This window comes from Cyprinus carpio, chromosome A4, assembly GCF_018340385.1.
Source record: "Cyprinus carpio isolate SPL01 chromosome A4, ASM1834038v1, whole genome shotgun sequence".
Taxonomy (NCBI): Eukaryota; Metazoa; Chordata; class Actinopteri; order Cypriniformes; family Cyprinidae; genus Cyprinus; species Cyprinus carpio.
In genome coordinates this window covers 11,485,617-11,507,292 of record NC_056575.1, presented here as the reverse complement: position 1 = coordinate 11,507,292, position 21,676 = coordinate 11,485,617, and the positions used below count along the sequence as shown (strand labels likewise).

Genomic DNA, 21,676 nt, shown 5'->3' with positions numbered 1-21,676 from the left:
ATATTAATGCATATTATTAAAACATATAAACAAATATACTTAAACATTAAAACAAATATACTTAAAATATAATAAATATTAAATATATTACTTGTATATTACTTACGATACATTTTAGATAGATTATTTACAATTATAATATATATATATATATATATATATAATATATATATATATATACATATATATATATATATACATACATATATATATATATATATATATATATATATATATATATATATATATATATATATATGTATATATATATATATATATAGATATATATATATATACTGTATATTGTTTAAATACAAGTCAAATTCTTCTGTACCACACTAAAATGACCAGGAAGTGTGAACAGGAAATCCAGTGGGAAAGCAGCAAATGTATGAGACTAACAGTCAGGGAATGAGCTTCCTCACAGCACACAGGTGGGGTCAAGCTTTGATTGACACCTTGATAGAAAAGAACAGAAATAAACAGAACAGTGCGTGGGCAATCTGCCAGCTCCTTCTCGACACCAATCGCATCCACCTTTAAAGGCGCTGTGATATTTCCGTCCCCTTGCGGAGCTCTCCCCGCATCAATCGCAAATCGGGCCACCTTGGGCGTGCAGATGGAAAGAGAAGCACTGATTAGAGGCAAAGACTCACATGCATGGCATGCTGGATAACCAGATTTGCAAGTCCAACATGAAGCGAAGGAGGAATAAAGAAGGAAAGGGCATCTTCCTGTCCGTAATGAACACCGCTAAGAGGTCGGAGTTTTCACAGAATCACAGCGGAAGGACCACAGCAGTGTTTAATACCAAGATCTAATGAGCTTTGCACATCTAACGGCACAAGCGACGGAGGAACGCATTAAACAGCAACCCCACTGCCAGCGGGATAAACATAGGGGCTTATTAAAACTGCCATTTGTGTTTCCATCCACAGGAGCGCCTCTGCGGGGGCTGATGAGATGATAGAATGAGGGACTATTAGGACCAGCAATAGAGGAGTTAAGTGTCCATTAAGAAAATGGCAGGAAACGGGAGAACGAAGAGGCCGGCATGTGGAGCATCTTGAAGATAACGCCTCGCTGTCAATCAGTGGGCTGGAATGCCTCTCTGTCTCGCACGGATGCAAGGGAGGAAGACAGACACATGCATTAGTTACAGGGATTTAGAGAGGCATAATCTTTCATGATTCAGTCCCTTCCCTCCATGATCAAAAGTGACTGGGTTTGAAAAGGCCACTTTTCGATGTTTTGCACGTGAAGTGTATATATTATTATGAAATGGGTTTATGGAAGATAAATACATTTAAAGTAAATGACCCTAATATGAACTAAAATAAGAATAGGAGGGTTAAGATAAAATGACTTTGGACCACTTTGTCAATGCTGATATCATTCCAAACACACATTTGGACTAGATGAACATAATCCTGGTTCATCTGGTTTCATTTTTCTGTGTAGATTTTATGAGGTTGATAACAATAAGAGAACGTGAGGAGCAAGTAACATTTTTTAAATGCTTGTTTATTTGAACCAACAATCTTCACCTCTTCTGCAGCTCTCAAATCAAATACTGTATAATACAGGTTTGACAACATTATGATTGGTTACACGAACCAATGACTTTTCTTTGATGTTGAGTTATGATACTGATGTCCAACTTGAGGTGTTAGCTTGACTGGATCATAATTTGATTTGAGAGATGCAGCAGAAGTAACAATAAGGAAGTTGTTTTTTTTCCACCGAAGTCCTCACACAAAGCTTTCGTCTGGCTTCAGAATGCCTGGGGAAAATAGAGCAAACCCTGTGACTGTGACCTCACGATTCTAGGTAGAACAGTTTTACTGATACTGGGTCACTGTTCGTCTAATCCAGATTTTTTCATGCCAGTTTTTCATAATGCCAGTCTTTTTGTGAAGATAAACAATACTCCAGACTTTACATGATCTAATATGCTGATTTGGTGCTAAAGAAACATTTCTTATTATTATCAATGTTGAAAACAGTTGTGCTGCTTAATATTTTTGAGGAAACCATGATGAATAAAATATATAATTTGAGATTGATGAATACAATTTAAAATAGTAATCTTTTGTAACATTATAATGTCTTTACTGTCATTTTTAATCAATTCAAATGTCCTTGCTGAATGAAAATAATTTTCTAACAGTAATGTAAGAACACTTTCAGCTAATTCCACATTGGCAATATAAACACACGAATTACCACATTTGCATTCCTCATTACATTTCAACAGGATAAAACCATATTAAATGAGAATGTGGTTATCGCCGAGTCATAAGAATTTATGTACAATCAATTACATAGCATGAGTCACATTCAAGCACCACAGACAGGAGGCATTCATTGATGCAATTAACCTTGATGTATTACAAACAGCATCAGCATGAACACAAACACAGGAAGACACACTCACACCTACAGTCCTTGTATTGTGTGCAAATAGGCCAACATGCCTCTGGAGAGCTCAGCTCCTGGCTGTCAGTTGCCATAGTCTCCAACTCAGCTGACATCCGTGGATTACTCCCTCTAGATTTAACCAAGTCTGCCACACCGTTCTGGAGACCAGTGAGAAGACAGCACACCTCTTTTTTACTCTTTTCCAAGAGCTTCCCCAGGTGCATTCATTTCATCTTTCTAAAGCAATCTTCTCTTACCCCTTTTGGCCCACTCAAACGGTTTTGAAATGAAAGCAAACTGTGCTGTTTGAAATGATGTGTATGTGGCACAACAGTCTCTTCAGCCTCTGTGGTGGAACTGACACATTCACTTTCAAAAGAGCAGCATCCAGCACAGCCCGAGAGGTTTTGACTACACTCTCTGAAAAAAAAAAAAAGGTACAAAATTTGTCAATGGGGCAATACCTTTCAAAAGGTACTAATGTGTACTATTTAGGCAACTTTATATTTACACTTTAGGTACCAATATGCACCCTTTAGGGGTAAAGAATGTACAAAATTGTACCTTTTGAAAAGGTACCACCCCAGTGACAGCTTCTGTACCTTTTTTTTCTGAAAGTGTAAAGGACACACAATTTGATAATGAGCTTATATGGTATTGGGCAATATTATTGTGCTACATATAATTCTGTTTTTAGTTGCCTATGTTGTGAATTAGTCTACTGACATGAGAAAAGCAACATTTGAACACTGCAACATAATTCAGTCTGCTGGAATTTTGTTAGGCCTAATCAAACTATACATATCAAAATAATAATTGAACATTTGTGTAGGGTATAGGCTAAGCTGACAGGCTAATTTCACTGCAACATAATTCAGTCTGCTGACTCCTGTGTAGGGTATAGGCTAAGCTGACAGGCTAATTTACATATTTATGTGGGGTACGCGGGGTACAGCTAAGCTAAGCATCTAAACTCAACGTCTGCAAAGGTGTACTATAGGCTAAGCTAACAGGCTAATTTGACCAATTACGCAGGTTATAGGCTAAGCTTAAATGTTAATTTAAACACTTGTGAGGCACCTAGCTAAGCTAAAAGTCTAATTTTAACATTTGTGATGGGTATGGGCTAAGCTAACAGGCTAATTTAAACATTCCGTATGCTATAGGCTTAGCTAACATGTGGTTAGCCAGGAAAACCAAAGCTAACTTAAAAAAAAAAAACAATAACAAAAAATAAGAAAGGTTGTAAATGTATTTAATAATGTTTTATTTATTTATTTGCACAATCGTGTTATTTCTGGGAATTGGATTGAATTTAGTTCACTGGTACGATTTTGACAACAGAACAGTCCTAGAAAAGGTCAACTACCGGGGAAGGGCACTTGGGATTGAGACAACCATAAACAGAAGATAAAAGAATCTCAGTGTAAATGACAGGAATTCTTTGCTTTTTTTTGCGTAAGTACACAATCACTAAAACCTCTAATAAACTCAGACACACACACACACACACACACACACACACACACACACACAGCTGAATCTTGCAGCACAAATGAAAGTACTGAACTAAATCAACTTTCATATTTTGGCTGGAGAGATTCCCATGGGTGGTTTGTTCCCAGGGTCAGTGATCTGCTGGTTCCACATAAGCTAGTTTTTTTGCCCAATGTTTTCTTACAGCTGGGCAACGAGTTCAGTTCACACAGAATTAATCAGACACGCCCATTTAGAATTCATGATTCAAGTTTCCATTCTAAAAACTATCAATAATACACAGCCAAAGGCACCACAGACTTCACATGTCACATAATGCCATTAATTCACAGTGTGACCCTGAGGAGTAGGTTTCTCTGATGGCTACTGTGCCCGTATATGGTAAAACAGGAAGTCGCTTTGACAAGATCGACGAGTGCTGACCATTCGGGTCTTTTTCCTACTCTGCACTTTTAAGGGAAAATCATTTTGTACATGGCTTTTTTAGGTGGCAGAGGGATCAAACTAAATTCCAGGCACTGAACAGCTGTCATATACTGAGTAGATGATGCACAAATTAATTTCTTCCTTACTAAAAAGTTTTATATAGAAAGAAATGGATAAATATTGTTTAAAATCATGTCTTATTTCACTTGGAGTGGGTTGCCTAACGTGTACAGGCATTTTGAAATCATAAGACTAGTGCTGTTATTATTAACTAGTAATTGAAATAAAGCTGAAATAAAATAAAAATATATAAAGATTTTAAACTTAAAAATCTGACATGTTGACTTGGTAACTACTTGAAATAACTGTTAATGCTGAAGTACTAAAATTGCAAAACTGAAATAAAAATAAAGCTAAATTGTAATATTAAAAACAAATGAAAATGACAAAAACATATAACAAAACAACTAATATATATAAATAAAAAAACGAATTCAAATAAATATTAATAAATAATATATAATAATAGTAAAATAACATTGCACAAGACCAGTAATCTTGAAACCAGCAAAATACTGTTCAGTTTTTCTTGGCAATAATTTTTAATATTATTATTATTATATTTATTGTATTATAAATTGTTATAAATTATAGCTATAAAATAACTTAAGTGACAACTAATTACAATTTCTTTTAATTACTTTAATTCTGAGAGATTGGCGTAGGGTGTACTGATAATCGTTTCTGAGGTTTTTTCAGTAATAACCGGTCTTTAATAATTGGTTTCATTCGCCTTCACAAGACTCTCAGTTGTTGACCGCCGGTGTGTGAACTCTTAAAAGGGTAAAGTGTTTGTGTTCACTGAAGTACATAAGCTGTGTGTGGAGAACTCCTAAATCCCCAGTGTGTGCAGTAAACTGCAGTGCAGAGCTCAGATATGCCTCAAGGGCAGACACACATGGGACTGACAATGTTTCAGTACAACTGAATTTGCAGACACGGACACACGCTTCAATCTGTCCTCCCTCCTCAGCAGCAGGAAACCTCATAATGCATGATGACACCTGAGCTCAACATTGCTCCTGGCCTGAAGTAAACACACACAAACACAAAAGCTGAACTCAATGTGTCCTCCTCTACTCCCTAAAGCAAATCTTCATAATGCATCGATAATGCATGAAGCTCCTCAGGCTCAGAGCAGGGGGTGGGACACTGAATCCTCCCCCTGGGCTTCTCCTACATTACAGACACAAGGATTCCAGTCCTTCCTTGGAAAGCATAGGTCTACAGCTCGATTCCTGGCTATTGCTTATTACCTGGAGTTATACATCGCTCAGTAATAATCAGTACCTCTAAAACTAATCAAAACTGAAACTATACAAATAATTTATATTACACTATAGCTTTTGAACTTTTCCTGGGTTTAGTTTTTTTTCGGTAGTCTTCACCAGACTTTCAGAAACAGTCTGGTCAAGCTCAGATATTTCAACTTTATTAATTATTTACAAAATGACAAGAAATTTAACAGGGTGGAACCTAAAAATGAAGAGCTAAAATTAGACACAGTGTAGGGATCTTACATCAGGATCTCAGCTAAAAGGTCCTTGTGAGATTTTTTGAGAATTTTTTAAAAATCTGATCATATAAAATTGATTTCTGTAATTTTATTAAACTAGAATGTTTTAAAGTTAAGTGAAACAATTAAACTACAAAACATCAAAAAATGAATTAAATCTATTGCTAATACATATGTTTGTGCTGTTGTTTTCTCATCATAATGATGTCACTTACTTGGAGGATGATGTCACTAAAAATTGTTAATACGGCATATTACAAAAGAATAACAAGATGGAAATTATATTAAACATTTGGCAAAAATAGCAACATCAACACAACCCGAATAAGTTACATAATTGAATTATTATATAGCAAGAAAGGGATAAAAACAATAAATAATAATAAATTATTATATTTGTTTGATTTTATTATTATTACGGGTATGACAATTAAAGGGGGGATTATGAATTTTTTTTAATGACAATTATATAACTTATAACTTATAATGGGATTTTTAAATGAATCATCTTACCATTTTGTGTAATGTAATATACTGTATAATGTAATATACATGTATTTCACTGATTTCAACAGAACCTCTTGATCAAGATGATTTCAGATGGTCAGAGAGGAATCACTGACGAATGAACGGACTGAAAAGCAAATGAGACAAAGACACAGAGGAAATACCGTGATGTAGTTTTATTAAAAATCTATTTACAGAAATGAAGAGTCTTATGATTCGTGATTCATTCAGTGTTGTCTTTCGCTATGTTCCTGTAGAGCATGTCTCCAATGAGTTTCCAAACTGCTACTGTGTCACTGATATCTGTAAGGTGCACAAACACACACACCCATAGTTTTATGCTCGTTTGGTGAGGATTCTCAGCTTTCCAGCAGGATGCACAACACTGAAGACAGTGTAGAAACAAACCAAAGCTTTTTTCAAGCCTGCATCTGTGTGTATGTGGGTGTGAACAGAAATGTACTGAAAGCTCTGCGTAAATTTATTATAAATTCAAAAAATGGGCACGAACAGAGACCTTTTTGTTGTCAGAATCCATTTTAGACTCATGCCACGAAGAACATTCATCAGAGCTCCAAAAGCCTCAATATTAATTCATTCCTACTAATGCTTTTTAAAATGCTTTGCATAAAATAGTTATTTTACAGATTCAGCTAAATTCAACTAAAACAAACTCTCCAATCCACTACTTAATATTTAATGAATACTAATTTTGAAATGTTCCATTTGGGAATTAATAAGTCAGCAATTAACCTGGAAATAAAAGCTGTCTTGAAAAGAAAAACACATCTAACATTAAACTTTCCGAAAGTGACTAAAAGTATAAATAACTAAATAAATAATGTGAGAAATAAAAGAATGAGAAAAAATAACCCATTTATTAGTAAAGACATTGGCTTTGTGTGTCTCATTTGGCATGAATCTCCACCTACAGTTTATTCCCAAAAACATCACAAATCGTCACCCACTAAACCTCTCCATCTTCAGAGATTCCTCTCACCTGCAGGCGTCCAGGGTGGCTGCGTCCTGTGGCACGGTAAGCTAATCATGCTTTGAAAATCAAGTTGTGGGAACACATCAGACTCAGAAGATGAATAATTAACAGTGGCCCCAGGAAGTCAAGCTGGCTTTTCATTAACAACTGTGCATGTGGCAGGAGTCTGAGTGAGCAGAATGACCTGACCCCCCTTCAGCCTAGTCAAACGCTTTCCAATACGCAGGCAAACTGTGTCTCAAGAAACTGAAATGATGTGACACGAGTTCAAAAGTCAATTCAGCCTCTGCGGTCAAATTCGCGTGAAAACACTTTTAGAAGAACGGCATCTGTGCTTGGTTATTTTTACACCAGTGATCTTTTTGTCTGTCAGGTTGCCATTTTACACAGTAAAATTCTAGACTGGAGTTTAAAGCAATAAAAAAAATAGAATTCATTCATAATAGTCTCTTAACCATTATCGGCCATAATTTCAGCAAAATAGCAGTGCATCCCTAGTTTCAATACTAAAATGCCTGCGTTTCATAAATTATATACTGGTATATATATTTTTCCCATTCTTCTCCAGATGGTCATGTGAGCAAAGTTGAGCTCTACAAACAATCACACACACACACACACACACACACACACACACAGACAGACAGACAGACACACACACACACACACAGACAGACAGACAGACGTCCACTCACCCACTCACAGTTTGTGAAGCAAGGAGAAAACAAGACCAGGATATAGAGAACATTTTACATTAAAGACTGTGGGACAGATTTAATAAAGAGGCAAATTAGCGTCAGATGCACAGAACAGTGTTAATAGGAGTGGAAAGCTCTACAGGTGATCTATTGACAATTCACAAATTAAAAACCAGAGACGCAGCCAGATCATTTCCATAATGACCAACGCAATCTACCAAGACCAACTGAGCAACTATCACATTAATGTTGAATGCAAAATCAGTTAAAACATGCTTTATACCAGCAAATTCACTACTGCAAACCTTAGAATATCACGCTGATTTATTTAAATGCTCTCCTCCCATAAAAACTGCATCTGAAAGGGAAACTCCTATAATGCATATGGAATAAGGTCAGCCGCAAAAATAACCATGTCCATGTCTTTTCATTGTTAATTTTTACTGCATGTAATAATCTCAAAAAAAAAAAAAAAATTAACTACAGGGTTTGCCCTGAGGCAAGTTGTTAGTAAATACAGCCCTGTATTACTACGTCAAAATATTTATATATTAAATAATAATTTTTATTATAAAAAAATATAATAATATTGTCTATTTTTATTGTATATACATATATTTACACATTCAATAACATTTATCTTAAATAAACACGAAAATCTATAAATTTTCCATATATTTACACATTCAATAACATTTATCAATATATTCAATATAAGATCAAAAATGAACGTAGTTGAGTAGTATATATTTGATTTTCCACCTGTTGCTTAATGTTTAAATTGGACACAAACGATAGTATCAAATATGGAAATTTATGCAAAAGCTCTGATTACTACACTAGCTAATATACAAACCATCAATCAGCACTTTTCAAGCTCATAAGCTTGAATGAATGCTTATTCAACCAAACTTCACCTCTGCATTTTTGTGTACACTTTCAAATGGAAATTACCAATTGAGAATTCACCAGGATTGTACGGACAAGGCCGCGTAACGTTTCACACTGCGTCTGATCTGTTTAGCATTAGAATATGTTTTTCTCAGGAGAAACTTTGCGTGTAAGGGCAGCACCTCTCCTCGACATTCCCATCATACAGCAGACTCACAGAGACCGGGGCTGAATTTTAATGAGCGCACGCTGCCTCCACATTTACTTTCTGCATTTGTACAAGATGAAAATGAAGACACAGGTGTATGAGCTGATAAAACACCATCCGTACTGTGTGAGGCTTTGTTGTACATGAGTCAGTGCCTTTCAATGTCAACATGAATGCAAGTCATGATGTTTTTCAATTTAATCCTCTTAATGCAACACTTTAAATACATCACCGATGTGCAGCACAATGAGAAAAAGAGAGAGGGGGAAAAAAGGTGATAAAAAGAACAGGAAGGTACAAGCAGAAGTGAAAGAGAGAAGTATAGAAATGCCAAAGTGATATTCCACACCCTGCAGATTTCTTGTTTTAACACACATTCAAATTAAGAAAAAAAAAAAGGCTTCTTGCTCAGTTTTAACCATTACTTGTATTATGCAGTTTTTGGCTTCTTGCTATATTAATTACATTTAAGCACATTTACATAAGTAATTAGTTTTTTTTTTATTATTTAAAAATAATGTAATACAATTTTATGATTTATAACTTTTAAATACTATTTTATTTGATTATATAAAAAGTCTCTTAACACTTTTTTATTATTATTTTGAAAAAAATACAGTAAAAAACGCAGTATTTAAAAATATTATTACAATTTAATTTATATTTTTTTTAATATTTGAATACATTTTAAAATGTAATTTATTCTCTTGATGGCAAAGCTGAATTTTCAGCAGCCATTTTTCCAGTTTTCAGTGTCACATGATCCTTTAGAAATCATTGTGTGCTGATTTGGTGCTCAATTATTATAAAATAATTTTTTTTTTGGTTTAAAGGTGAATATGATCCTAAAATGCTGACGGATTTGGTAAGATTCAACCCGATAAAGACTATAAGAGAAGCTCACCAGCACAGAATGCGTTCACATTATCATCAAACTGGAAGCGGACCACCATACGTGCGTGATCGATGATGTCCATGAGCTTCAGCGTTCCTGGAACACCACCATTCAACGAAAAACAACCACGACAGCTAATGAAAAACAACAACAGCTGACCAATCAATAACACCAATCCACTGCTGTCCAAACAACAAAAAACACTATAGGGTTAAATGTGTGCTGTGTAAGTGGCCGTGAAGAACAAGCCTACACTTTTAGAGTAAAAAGCCAATCTTCATACACACCTGAGCCCAGAGTGACCAAAACACAGCGTGGGGAAAAACCTGAGCCCAGAGTGACATAAACACATGGTGGCAGAGTGACCAAAACACAGAGTGGGAAAAAACACAGCGTGTTGTTTTGGTATGAAACAAGCCACCTTTAGACGAATCATCTTTAGAACCTACAGAGAACGAAAACAACATCCTTCAGTAAGTTTGTTGATTAGCGATGTATATAAATACATTATATACACAATTAAATTTTTACATTTTATTAAAATAAACTAAATTATTATATTATTTAATTTATATAATTTGTTTAGTTAGTTATATAATTCTAAACATTTTATATAACTTTTTTTAATATAATTAAATATGAATAAAATAATATAAATATATTATATATACACAAGAAGATTATTAAAATAATTGTATTTTATTAAAATAAATATTATTTATATATATATATATATATATATATATATATATATATATATATATATATATATATATCTAAGATATAGATTTTTTAAAAAAATTATTTGATTATTATTTTCATGTTATTGCCAATAAGCAATAAATGTAGCCATTAATTAAATTAAAATTATTTACTATTTTGTAACTAATGTAAATTAGTTAATTAAAAACAGAATAAAAAAAAACTAAAATCAGTTGTTTGAATCTAGACATCACAACATTATAATGTACAGAATGAAATGTAACTAAAGTAAATTAGTTAATTAAAAACAGAATAAAAAAGCTAAAATAAAATTATGGTTCAGATGACACCAAATTTAAGGGGGGGGGGGGGTTAGCATGCAATTATACATCAAATAATGACTAATAAAATAAAATGTACAGAATGAAAACGAAATTATGGTTAAGATTTAAGAATATTTTGGTATTCCTTATTTATGATGTCAAAATGCAAGAAGAAAATCGGAACTGCTAGTGACTGAATCTTATTATTTCATCTGCATACTTTATTCTGCCAGCTACAAAGTTTATAAAGATATGCATGCTGCATGCACAGTATGCAATCTAAATGTGTGACAGCATGCTTTCTCAGTACCTCTGCAAATGCTGCCTATCACATGAGTGGACACGTTCTTGTTATGAATGCGTCCGGTGGTAAGATGAAGGACAACATCTCTGGAAGGACATACACAAGGTGAGTCATTCCAAAAGCCAATTCTACTTGGAATTATTTAGCACTGCTATAACATTGTGATTCTCTCACCTGCTAGTTGCTGCTGTGTTTTCATCCCCAGGTCCTGCAGCGCCCTCTTGTGTCCATGAGCACACCAGAATCGCATAACCACAGCCGGGCTGAGACACCATTAGTTCAGGGAGACCTTCTGGACTTGGGTTAACCGAGAGACTGTCAACCTTGTGAAAGCAGATTAAAAAGGCTATAACAGTTTGACCTCATGTTGACCTGATGTCTGGTGCATCTTGTTCAGTACCTGACCCTCCAGAAGCCATTTCTTCAGTAACACCATCTGACCAGAACTCAAATCTGAAGCATCAGAAGGTTCCTCCCACCTGAAACCGCCTGCACCTGAAGGTCTGTGTAGCAAACGGTAAGTTTAGAGAGCGAGTCTCCATCTTACATGTGCACACAAAAGCAAATCTGGAAGGTATGGCCAAAAAATAAATACATAAATTAATAAATAAACAAATATGCAAATAAATAATATCTATATTTTATGTTGATCATTATTAATCACACACATATCAATTATTTAAAATTACTTTATTATACATTATTTATTAATATTGTATGTTAAATAGTACTGAAAATAATCCATAGATTTAGATATTTATATAAGACATAGAAAAGATATAGATATAAGGTAAATAACAGTATTAATATCCTTAGGTCTCACTCCCTTACTGAATGTGTTTGTATGTAAAAATTAAATAAATGTATTAACAATATCTGTAAACGCCTACATGAATGCAGTGTTCACTAATCAGTACAACGGTTTTATCAACTAAAACCATCAGTATACCACTAGCCCTTCCTTTGTAGAGGGAAGAAGAGAGAGAGAGAAAGACAATCTTACCCTTCCTTTGTTGCAAACATCTCCCACTCCAACACGTTAACTAGGAATAAACACAGCATCATTCATTTCCATAATCAAATATATTCATCATGACATTACTCATAATTTACCAACTGAAAGGTCATGCTCCTCACCATGCCCACACATGTCCTCGTGATCCAGGGCTTACAGTCATCGTTTTTATAGATGCACAGCTTCCCACTAGTGTCTCCCACCACCAGCTCATTCAACTGCAGAAGAAAAAACCAAAATGATTTGCCTCATGCTACTTTATCAAATATTTGTAAATATGAAAGTTCTAAAAATACATGCAGAACACTTGGAACTTACCGAGTCGTTCTCTGCATCTCCAAGGCAGATGGCGTGACGAAAGATTGTTCCTGTGAAGTCTAAACTCACGCGCTGCATATAACTGACCGAGCGCGTGGCCTTTCAACTACAGACTAAAATGTATTAAACAGCAGCTAAAACAGATCATATCTGAGCAACACTTCCCATCCAGTACAAACAAATGCACATTATCTGTTCGGGCTTCGTCGTTTCAAAATAAAAGTCCGTGGTCAATACAGTTTATCGATTAAAATAGTTATTTTTGGTTCACATCATTACTGTTTTTATTGTATTTTTGATCAAATACCTTATGCTCAGTTTTGGACTAATTTCAAAAACAGTGAAAAAAAATCTTCCCAATCCCAGACTTGAATGGCAGCATAGTCCTGTCCACTTGTTTATGTTCCAAATTAAGATTTCATTAACATTTACTCACAATAATTGTAGTAAATGGCATTTCAAAACCCCTTTTCACTGTAGGCCTATTAGATCTCAAGTGGGAGGTAACTACCATTGAGGGTTTCCTATTAATGCATTGCTGATACAAAAGTCAAAAGAAAACAATACTAAGTAATGAAAACCCAAATCATACTCATTTCAAATATTTTGTATATTTTTCCGTCACTGATTTTGTTTTGATGAATTGTACATATGTAACTGAATATCCTATGTCAAAAATAAGACAATGAGCGACATTCAAGGAAGGTTTGCAGTTATAAATGACTCCAAATGACATTGACTCTAAAATCCTATAAAATCAAATCCGGCAACCAGTCATGGTAGTTAGAAAGAGATGAAATATGAGGGTTAAATTACAGTAATTATAATCTTTTAGTTTTAGAGATTTTGTTTTTTTTTTTTAATTAATAGCACTTAAGTTTATGTTGTATGAATTTTATTTTGGTTTGAACAAATACGTGTTTACACAACAGAAATCAAAGGGAACATAATTCACTGTATGAGCTTTCTCCTCATACTAACACGAGTCCATAAATTTCTGGCACCTCTGGCGATGGTCGTCCTCAATGGGAAGCGGAGACTTTTGAAGGGCTCTCTCATACATGTCAGCACTCCTGGCTGGGAGCTTTGCAAGTGCTCATGGGAAATATAGTTGATCCGTCTTAACTGTTTGCTATAGTAACTGCGCAGATGATGTAGCTCCTCCACAGCAGCTGCAGAGATGATAGAGAGCTCAGAAGGAGCGCTGACCAGATCCGCCTTCGCCTGGTCAGCATTAGCAGCACAGTTCTGAGTTAACGGTTGTTTTTGCCCCCTTTTCGGTGATGAAGACTGCTGTTCGGGGGAGTTTTTAAGACCTTTCTCTTCTTCGCTTGCACAGTTCTGTTCTTCTACGAGGTTGACCTCGACATCAACCTCAAATACTGAGGTTGGCTTTACATACGCGCTTGCTTCTGAAGCAAGACTTTCAATGTGGTTTTGAGCAAGTCTCTTCTCCATGTTTTGGTGATTCTTATGGATTTTAGTTTTGTTATGCCTCTGAACAACCATGTTGGACACATCAATCAAGGCTGTCTCAACTTCCTCTTGTGTCTCATCCTAAGAAAAAAGAGAAGAAATGACTAGTTTTTATTACTAACAGAGCGGTCTTTAAGAGAAATGCAGAACTAGAGAGGGAGTTAATGGTCCACGCAAAACATTAAAGGCACGGTTCACTCAAAAAATTCTGTCATTGCATACTCCCCGTCCACTTGTCCCAAACCTGTATGACTTTCTTTCTTCTGCTAAACACAAACAAATATATTTTTCAGAAAGCTGGTAACCAAACAGTTGGCAGTAGCCATCGACTTCCATAGTATTTTTTTTTTTCCAGTATATGATAGTCGATAGTTACCATTAACTGTTTGGTTTCCAACATTATTTAAAATATCTCCATTTGTGTTCAGCAGAAGAAAGTCATACAAGTTTGGAACAACTTAAGGGTGAGTAAATGATGACAGTTTTAATTTTTGGGTAAACTATCTTTTAAAGATGGTTAGTTTCAATTATAATGTTCATTTTGTCTACAACACAACATGCAAATCAACACATCATGGAATACATAAACCATATTACACTACTATTAAACATGCAAGTAATAATATGATGTTTTAGGTGAATGATATTAAAAAGATGAGTAGTTGTATGTGGTTCTCTTGAATGTTTCTTAGGCAATGTCTACATGCTTTTGTTTTGTGAATATGGAATAAATGAACTGTACTTTTTGGTTCTTCTCCTTACGAACTAGGGAAGAATCTTGATTTTCTTGGCCACTCATTTTTTGTCGTCACTGTCAGCCGGTCTTTTTCCTTCTACTTTGGCTCTACTTTTCTTCCCAGCACTTTCTGACACTTTCTTTACCTGTGGGGCGGCACAACAGCTCTTTACCTGTTGGTGGGCACTATAAAAAAAGTCATTTGGATAGGTCGGCACTAGAAACTGTAGGAACACAAGAGATACAAGGGGTTACTACATGTTTAATGAGGGATCATGTAGATAAAGCGACACCCCCAACAGAAGAGGTTTCACTCATGATGCGAAAAGGCTTGTATTACATGACGTAGCTGATCCAACTTCACTGTGACTGCTGGGACGGGGTTGTTTAGAGGGTGATAAATGCATCATCGGTGAGCCATTTAAACTGAAATAAGTCCAATTTGGCTTGCAATCAACTGGGCCACAATGTTATTCCGAAATCCCTCACTTTTTGGAGACAATATTCTTTTGGAGTTGTTTTCTCTGATTTTTTTTTTTTTAAGCTTCTGATTTTTTTTTAGTGAGGTTTGTTTTGAATTATGTTTTACATTATAAGTTTAAAATAAGTAATTTGAAACTAATTGTGTGGAAAAGTGTTCCTTAATTTAATTTAGCTTACTGCACAAACTATTTTTTAGTGTAGTTTGGTGTTAAAATTACAATGTTGGAAATCAAACTAAGCAAACACTTTATGAATGTGTTGGTTACTAAAAAGCATTTTAACTATGTGAACTGTGATGCAGCCTACAAATACTCTGATGGCATCTACCTGAAACACAATAAGACTGGAAGAGGTACAATAATACAGATAAACACAAAAGATCAGCAAATACTACAGAACAGAGACCAAAGGCCAGATTCAATACATATACTCTCAAATTTGAATTACACAAACGTTCAGTTAAAATTGAGCAGACACAATAAATATTTTTGCAACCAAGTTGCAAAAATGTAACAAATAAAAGAATCAGAGGAGAAGTTTGGATTGAATCTGGCCAGTTGTCACTACTGAAAGAAGTTCGGGAAAGTATTGACACTCATCCAACCATTAAGAAAAGTTCAAATCTAGAATTTGCTAAAATCATTAAGAAAATGATTCCACTTGCACATGAAATATGTAAATGTCTGCTGAATTTGTTGTCCCTTACAGTAGCGTGTGACATCACTCTCCTCATCTTCATAGTGATGGAGTGATTGTCATTTTTCAGGAGAGCTGCCTTACGGCCCAACTTCAAGTAGAAGTGTGTTGTGTAGGGAGTGAAGCTAAAGTCCTCACTTATGAATAAAGAGAGCAGAGTTAAAGAACGAAACTAAAAAGACAAAGTAGTTAACATAATTCTACTTGAGCTATCAAAAATAAAATACCTGAAGTAGCCATGCAACAAAAGGTGGATGATAACAGACTCTACTTCCACGCGAGACAGGGACGTGACCTTTAGCGTTTTGCGATGCTTAGCAGGCCCTTTTCCCATCCAAGCGTCACAGACTTTCAGAGGGGTCAACTTCTCATCCATAGAGCTGGCCATTTCTACTATCGCAACAACATCTCGAGCATGTTTGGTGATGTCCATTGTGATGTAGTCTAAAAAAATAATCTCACCATTGAAATATTCAACCTATTGACAAAAACTGGTGGAGTTAGGTTGGTAGAAATGTGTGTGAGAGACTCTTACCATTGCCGTGTCGACAGACATCACACATTTGGTTGCACTCGTCATCATTCCAAACTTCATCAAAATGAATGGCCATCATAGCACGACGACACCTACATGCACACATAAGAGTCATGTCTTAAAAAAAATACAACCCTTAAGCAGCCATATAACCGACAGGCCACATGAAGCTGGAGTATTTTTAAAAGAATGGAACACATGACACAACATTTGCCCAGAATTTTGCACTGATTTGCAGTCTGGACGAGTCTAGCCAGTCTAATGACAAGTCGACAGATTTCACGGAAAATTGCTTGGTATATGAGGCAGAAAATGGCTTAGTTTCAGAAACCAACAACAGTGGTATCCTGCATATAGAGTGTATTTTGACTCACCGGTCCACATTTTGACAATATGCCACCATATTCTGTAGCTTCTGCTGCCCGGTGTTCTCCATCACAACCATTGTGCTTATTCTGAAGATGTCTGCAAACCCGAAGAATACAATACAGTCTGCTGACCCATCATCCCTTCCTGGAATAAAAACAAATTGCAAAACATTGCATGGATGAATTGTTCACAACATGATAAATAAAAATTCATTCAGAATTTTCATTTCATGCCGAGTGGTTTAGTTAGTCTGGTGTGAAGTAAAACTCCAACATTAAAAGTACCAGGATGATGCTTACCTGCACGCCCACTCTCCTGATAGTAATTTTCGATAGATTTGCTGATGGTGTGATGGATAACAAATCGCACATCAGCCTTGTCAATGCCCATCCCAAAAGCCACAGTGGCAACGACCACCTGCACACACACAGACTCTACATTAAATGGGGGCATATTACAAAAAACAGTCAACAGCAGTAACTCTGTAGGTGCAACCTGGATCTTCTTGGAGGACCACTGCTGATGCACCAGAGACTTGTCTGAAGGCTCCATGTTGGCGTGGTACGGCTGAGCAAGAATATTCCTCTTCTGAAGGTCTGTAGCGACAACTTCTGCATCCTTCTGGGAGAACACATACACGATTCCTGCAAATATAACATATATTGTCATACATACAACATGCATCTTTATAGTTATCGTCCCTGGTGTGAAGGGCCATTCAGTAAATAAATTGATTTACCTGACTGGTTTTTGTATCTTTCTCTAATGAGTTCTGCAATTTGGTGGGTACAGTCTTCGTTATGTTTAAAACGAACCTGTAGAAGTGAGATGACAAGTTCTGATCTGATTCTGCACTCTTCTAGTGGTGATATGAGCTAAATAAGTGATGTGTATACCTCGTAGTAAAGGTTTGGTCTGTTAAACGGTGCTGTCAGAGTGATGGGTTCTTGAACACACAGAATCTTCTGGCAGTCTTTAAGAACGTTGCTGGTTGCTGTGGCAGTCAGTCCGACCAATGGGACTTTGGGGAACTGGCGCTTTAGGATACCCAGGAGCTTGTAATCTAAGCGAAGGAATAAAGGACAAATTCAATCGTGGGATACAATTTTTACTCAGTCTGGGTGAAAAAGAATCTCACCTGGCCTGAAGTCATGCCCCCACTGACTGCAGCAGTGAACTTCATCAACGGCGATGCGTGCCAGCAGATTCATGTTGTAGGCCTTTTCGAGTTTGGACATCAGTAGTTTGCTCTTGGCGATTTTCTCTGGGGTTACGTAGAGCAATTTGAAGGGGCTGTTTTTATCTGTCATCCCTGCCAACACCTGCTTAGAGTCCTCCTGCAGATGAACATGACTATCAACACCTGTACGTAACTCAAAACTGTCCAGTACGTCCGTCATACTGTACCTTTGTACTGGAGGCATTGAGAGTTACTGCCGGGACATTAATGGACTTCAGATACATCAGCTGATCCTCCATTAGAGACACCAACGGGGCGATAACTAACGTAAAACCTGGGAAATGCACAGGATTTAACATTCAAAATACATTCTTCACCAAAATATGTATATGTGTGAGCACATACCCTTAGAGCAGAGGGCTGGAAGTTGGTAACACAGGCTTTTTCCCCGTCCAGTGGGCATTACCAGGAAAAGGTCTTTCCCTGACATGCTGAGATTTATGGCCGCCCGTTGCAGGGGACGAAATTTGGAGAGCTGGAACACGTTGCACAGCTTGGCTTGAACTTCTTTAGACCATGAGAAATCTGGTGACAGAGCAACAAACATAAAAAATTACACAGATTACTCATTATATCTCTGTAATTTCACTTCATTACACAAAACATAAACCTTTAACAATATACACCATGGTGACTAGACAGGCAAAAGTTTGGAGTTGAAGATTTTTTCTGAATGTTTTTGAAAAAAGTCTCTTACTGTACATGCACCAGGGTTTTATTAGTTCAATACAATAAAAACCGTAATATTGTGAAATATTACTACAATTTATAATAGCTGTTTTCTACTTTAATATATTTCAAAATGTAATTTATTCTATTTTCAGCATCATTACTCCAGTCTTCAGTGTCAAATGATCCTTCAGAAATCATTCCAGCATGCTGATTTGCTGCTCAATAAACACTATTATTATTATTATCACAAAACATATTTGCTTATTATTTTTATGGAAACTGAGACAATTTTATATTAGATTCTGTAATAAAAAGAGAATTTAAAAGAAACAGCATTTATTTGAAACAAAAATCTTTTTTATAAAGGCCTTTTATATTATAAATGTCTTTAATATCACTTTTGATCATATCAATGTGTTGTTGCTGAATATTAGATATATCACTACATACAGTTTTGTTTAAATATGGTCTGGTTCTTCCTGAGGTTTTCACCCTCATTCAGCTCAAAAGGTTCTTCTGTGCCACTATCACCTTTGGTTCAAAGCTGCTTTGCAACAAAATGTATTGCAGACAGCACTACACTACTCTTTTAACTGTGATAACTGTGAATGAGTGATACCTGACTCCTCGTAGTGCTGTAGGTCCTGTTTGCTGAATGACAGTTTGGGAGGTTTGCTGGCTCCAGAGGGCTGGGCCGAGCTGCAGGCTCCCTCCAGGATCTGCAGAAGTTTGTTCTTCCTGGAGCTCAGCTTGGTCTGTTTCTCCAGCAGCTCAGAGATCTGCAGCTCCACCATCTCCAACTCTGCCTCCACCGAGTCCAGTTCTGCTTGAGCATCACCTTGCAAAGAGCAGGACCTTCTTTAGTCTCATCCACTAAGATTTGATAGATTCAACTAAACACTTGCACGCATTACTAGGAAGCACAAACCCTTGTCCATGCACTCATTTTCTACAAAGCCCTTAACAGTATTCCCTTGAGATTGCAGCTATGACTGCTGTATAATTCCCTGTGTCTCTCACCTCCGCATCTCTAATGAGCCAAGCTTCACAGAGAGATGTAATGATGAAAGTCACACCAGTATGTTTACCTGCTTCACTTCTCAAGGGAGCATTAAGAAACATCCTGACAAGACAATCACCCCCTCAAATGCATACTTTTCACTTAAAAATAAGTATAATATAATCATAAAATAATTGTGTGCGTTTACATCACAAAATAACTAAGTGTGTATAATAAGATATAAGTGTGTGTATATAATAAATGCACGATACAAGAGAAACTTACCAATGTTATTTGTCATTTTATGCAGCTCTTCTTCAAGATCACAGATGAGGATGACTGTAAGAGACAGTAAATCAGTATGTTTGCTTTCTGTAGATTTGATTTCAGAGAATATATTGAATCAAGTTTACTTTTCTTCACTGGAAAATTGTCTTTGTGGTTACCATCTCTTATTACTAGGGTTTTGCTTGATGCTTGTAAGAGTTGCATTTGATAATGGACACAAGCAATGGAATACACGTCATGTTTCTGAACGAACCTCTAAAATGTCCAAAAGCGAATAATGTTCAGTATTTCTGGTAACTCACCCTTGAGTGATCGTAACTCTGCTTCTTCTCACTTTCTCTTGTTTGCTCCAGATGAAGTCCTCGTTGCCCCACGCGACCATTGATCGTGGGAGACCAGGAGAGGTTTTTTATTTTTCAAAATAAAAGTCAGTATATTTTGGTGCTGTGAGAACGTGAGCATTTTCCCAAATACGGATATGAATGCATCATTCATTAAGTTATCAAAATCTGTCAGACGTATATGCAAATGTGAATTTCTGTTTACACATTGCTGCAAAAATTAATGTTCTGTATGCATTACAAATGTGCATATTCTATCCCAGTAAACTTTTACCTACTGCTGAAATCTGTATCTAAACGCTTAGTGAGATACACAGTAGCATTCAGCTAGTAAAACATCCATCCATCTTTCATTCTGTCCATCCTATGTTGCAGGAGTGCTGGAGCCAAAGTCAGGGAAACACCCTGACCAGATGCAATTAAATAATATTTTTCACATTTCCCCCCATCATTTATAATTATATTATCCATTATTTTCTTCACTTGTTTAGACTATAATAGTTTTAAACATTTAATTCTTTCAAATTTCTATTGATGGAAATATAATCAGCTGCAATGACAACAATCTCCACAAGAGGCTCCTATAAACCAATACATAATTTCAAATGCCAATCCAGAGCCACAGACCCTAAGAAAAATGTCTCCTCCTCAAGTTAGGTCTTCCTGTCGCCCCTCTTTTTAACAGGATATTTCCTCTCCCAGCTCCATTTACACGAAAATGCAATGGACATTAACGATGTGTAATTAACAAAATAATTATGTACATTACTAAAGAAACAGTTCACTCACAAATGAAAATTCACTGAAAACATACTCACCCTCAGGACATCCAAGATGTAGATTCGTTTTTTCTTCATCAGAACAGAATAAAATAAATAAATAAATCTTGTCTGAATCAGTAGAGAAATATAAACCAATCAAGCAAAAACAGTCTAAAACAGTTATAAACAAATATGTCAGTGGATTTTAATCAGCAGGAAGCATTATTATGGACTAGTATTTTGGCAAGCGATGGTTTAAAGTTAAAATGCCTTGACGGATTTCTTTCTTAACAGTTTTTTGCTT

The 21,676-nt window shown here is 35.9% G+C and overlaps 2 protein-coding genes and 1 long non-coding RNA gene across 5 annotated transcripts; all 3 read right to left on the bottom strand.

Annotated features, from left to right (window-relative positions):
- Positions 1–10,529: 10,529 nt before the first annotated feature.
- LOC109072455 (KICSTOR complex protein ITFG2-like) lies at positions 10,530–11,932 on the bottom strand (the record flags this gene model as incomplete). The annotated part of the gene is made up of 4 exons (XM_042740863.1): positions 11,843–11,932; positions 11,617–11,765; positions 11,449–11,528; positions 10,530–10,558 (listed from the first exon to the last, which is right to left on the bottom strand). Coding segments are annotated over exons 1-4 (294 nt in total), but the record flags the coding sequence as incomplete, so codon positions are not given.
- Positions 11,933–11,969: 37 nt separating this feature from the next.
- LOC122139968 lies at positions 11,970–13,009 on the bottom strand. The gene is made up of 4 exons (XR_006156693.1): positions 12,776–13,009; positions 12,580–12,675; positions 12,446–12,485; positions 11,970–12,009 (listed from the first exon to the last, which is right to left on the bottom strand). It is a non-coding gene; the product is annotated as an uncharacterized LOC122139968 (long non-coding RNA).
- Positions 13,010–13,686: 677 nt separating this feature from the next.
- On the bottom strand, positions 13,687–21,371 carry LOC109072444 (ATP-dependent DNA helicase Q1-like). 3 transcript variants are annotated; one of them, XR_006156692.1, is made up of 16 exons: positions 20,573–21,361; positions 20,268–20,321; positions 19,602–19,820; positions 18,656–18,835; positions 18,478–18,584; positions 18,209–18,407; positions 17,967–18,133; positions 17,810–17,885; positions 17,566–17,714; positions 17,370–17,487; positions 17,076–17,214; positions 16,702–16,793; positions 16,394–16,610; positions 16,177–16,303; positions 14,994–15,133; positions 14,195–14,332 (listed from the first exon to the last, which is right to left on the bottom strand). XR_006156692.1 is itself a non-coding variant. In XM_042740852.1 (15 exons), exons 2-15 carry the CDS (start codon positions 20,281–20,283, stop codon positions 13,727–13,729), a joined length of 2,397 nt encoding a protein of 798 aa, XP_042596786.1. In that variant the 5' UTR covers positions 20,284–20,321; positions 20,573–21,371; the 3' UTR covers positions 13,687–13,726. The 3 variants fall into 3 exon arrangements, 2 of the variants coding, with proteins under 2 accessions (XP_042596786.1, XP_042596782.1); XM_042740852.1 differs by lacking the exon at positions 14,994–15,133 and having other exon boundaries at positions 13,687–14,332; positions 19,602–19,805; positions 20,573–21,371; XM_042740848.1 differs by lacking the exon at positions 14,994–15,133 and having other exon boundaries at positions 13,687–14,332; positions 20,573–21,368.
- Positions 21,372–21,676: the final 305 nt, after the last annotated feature.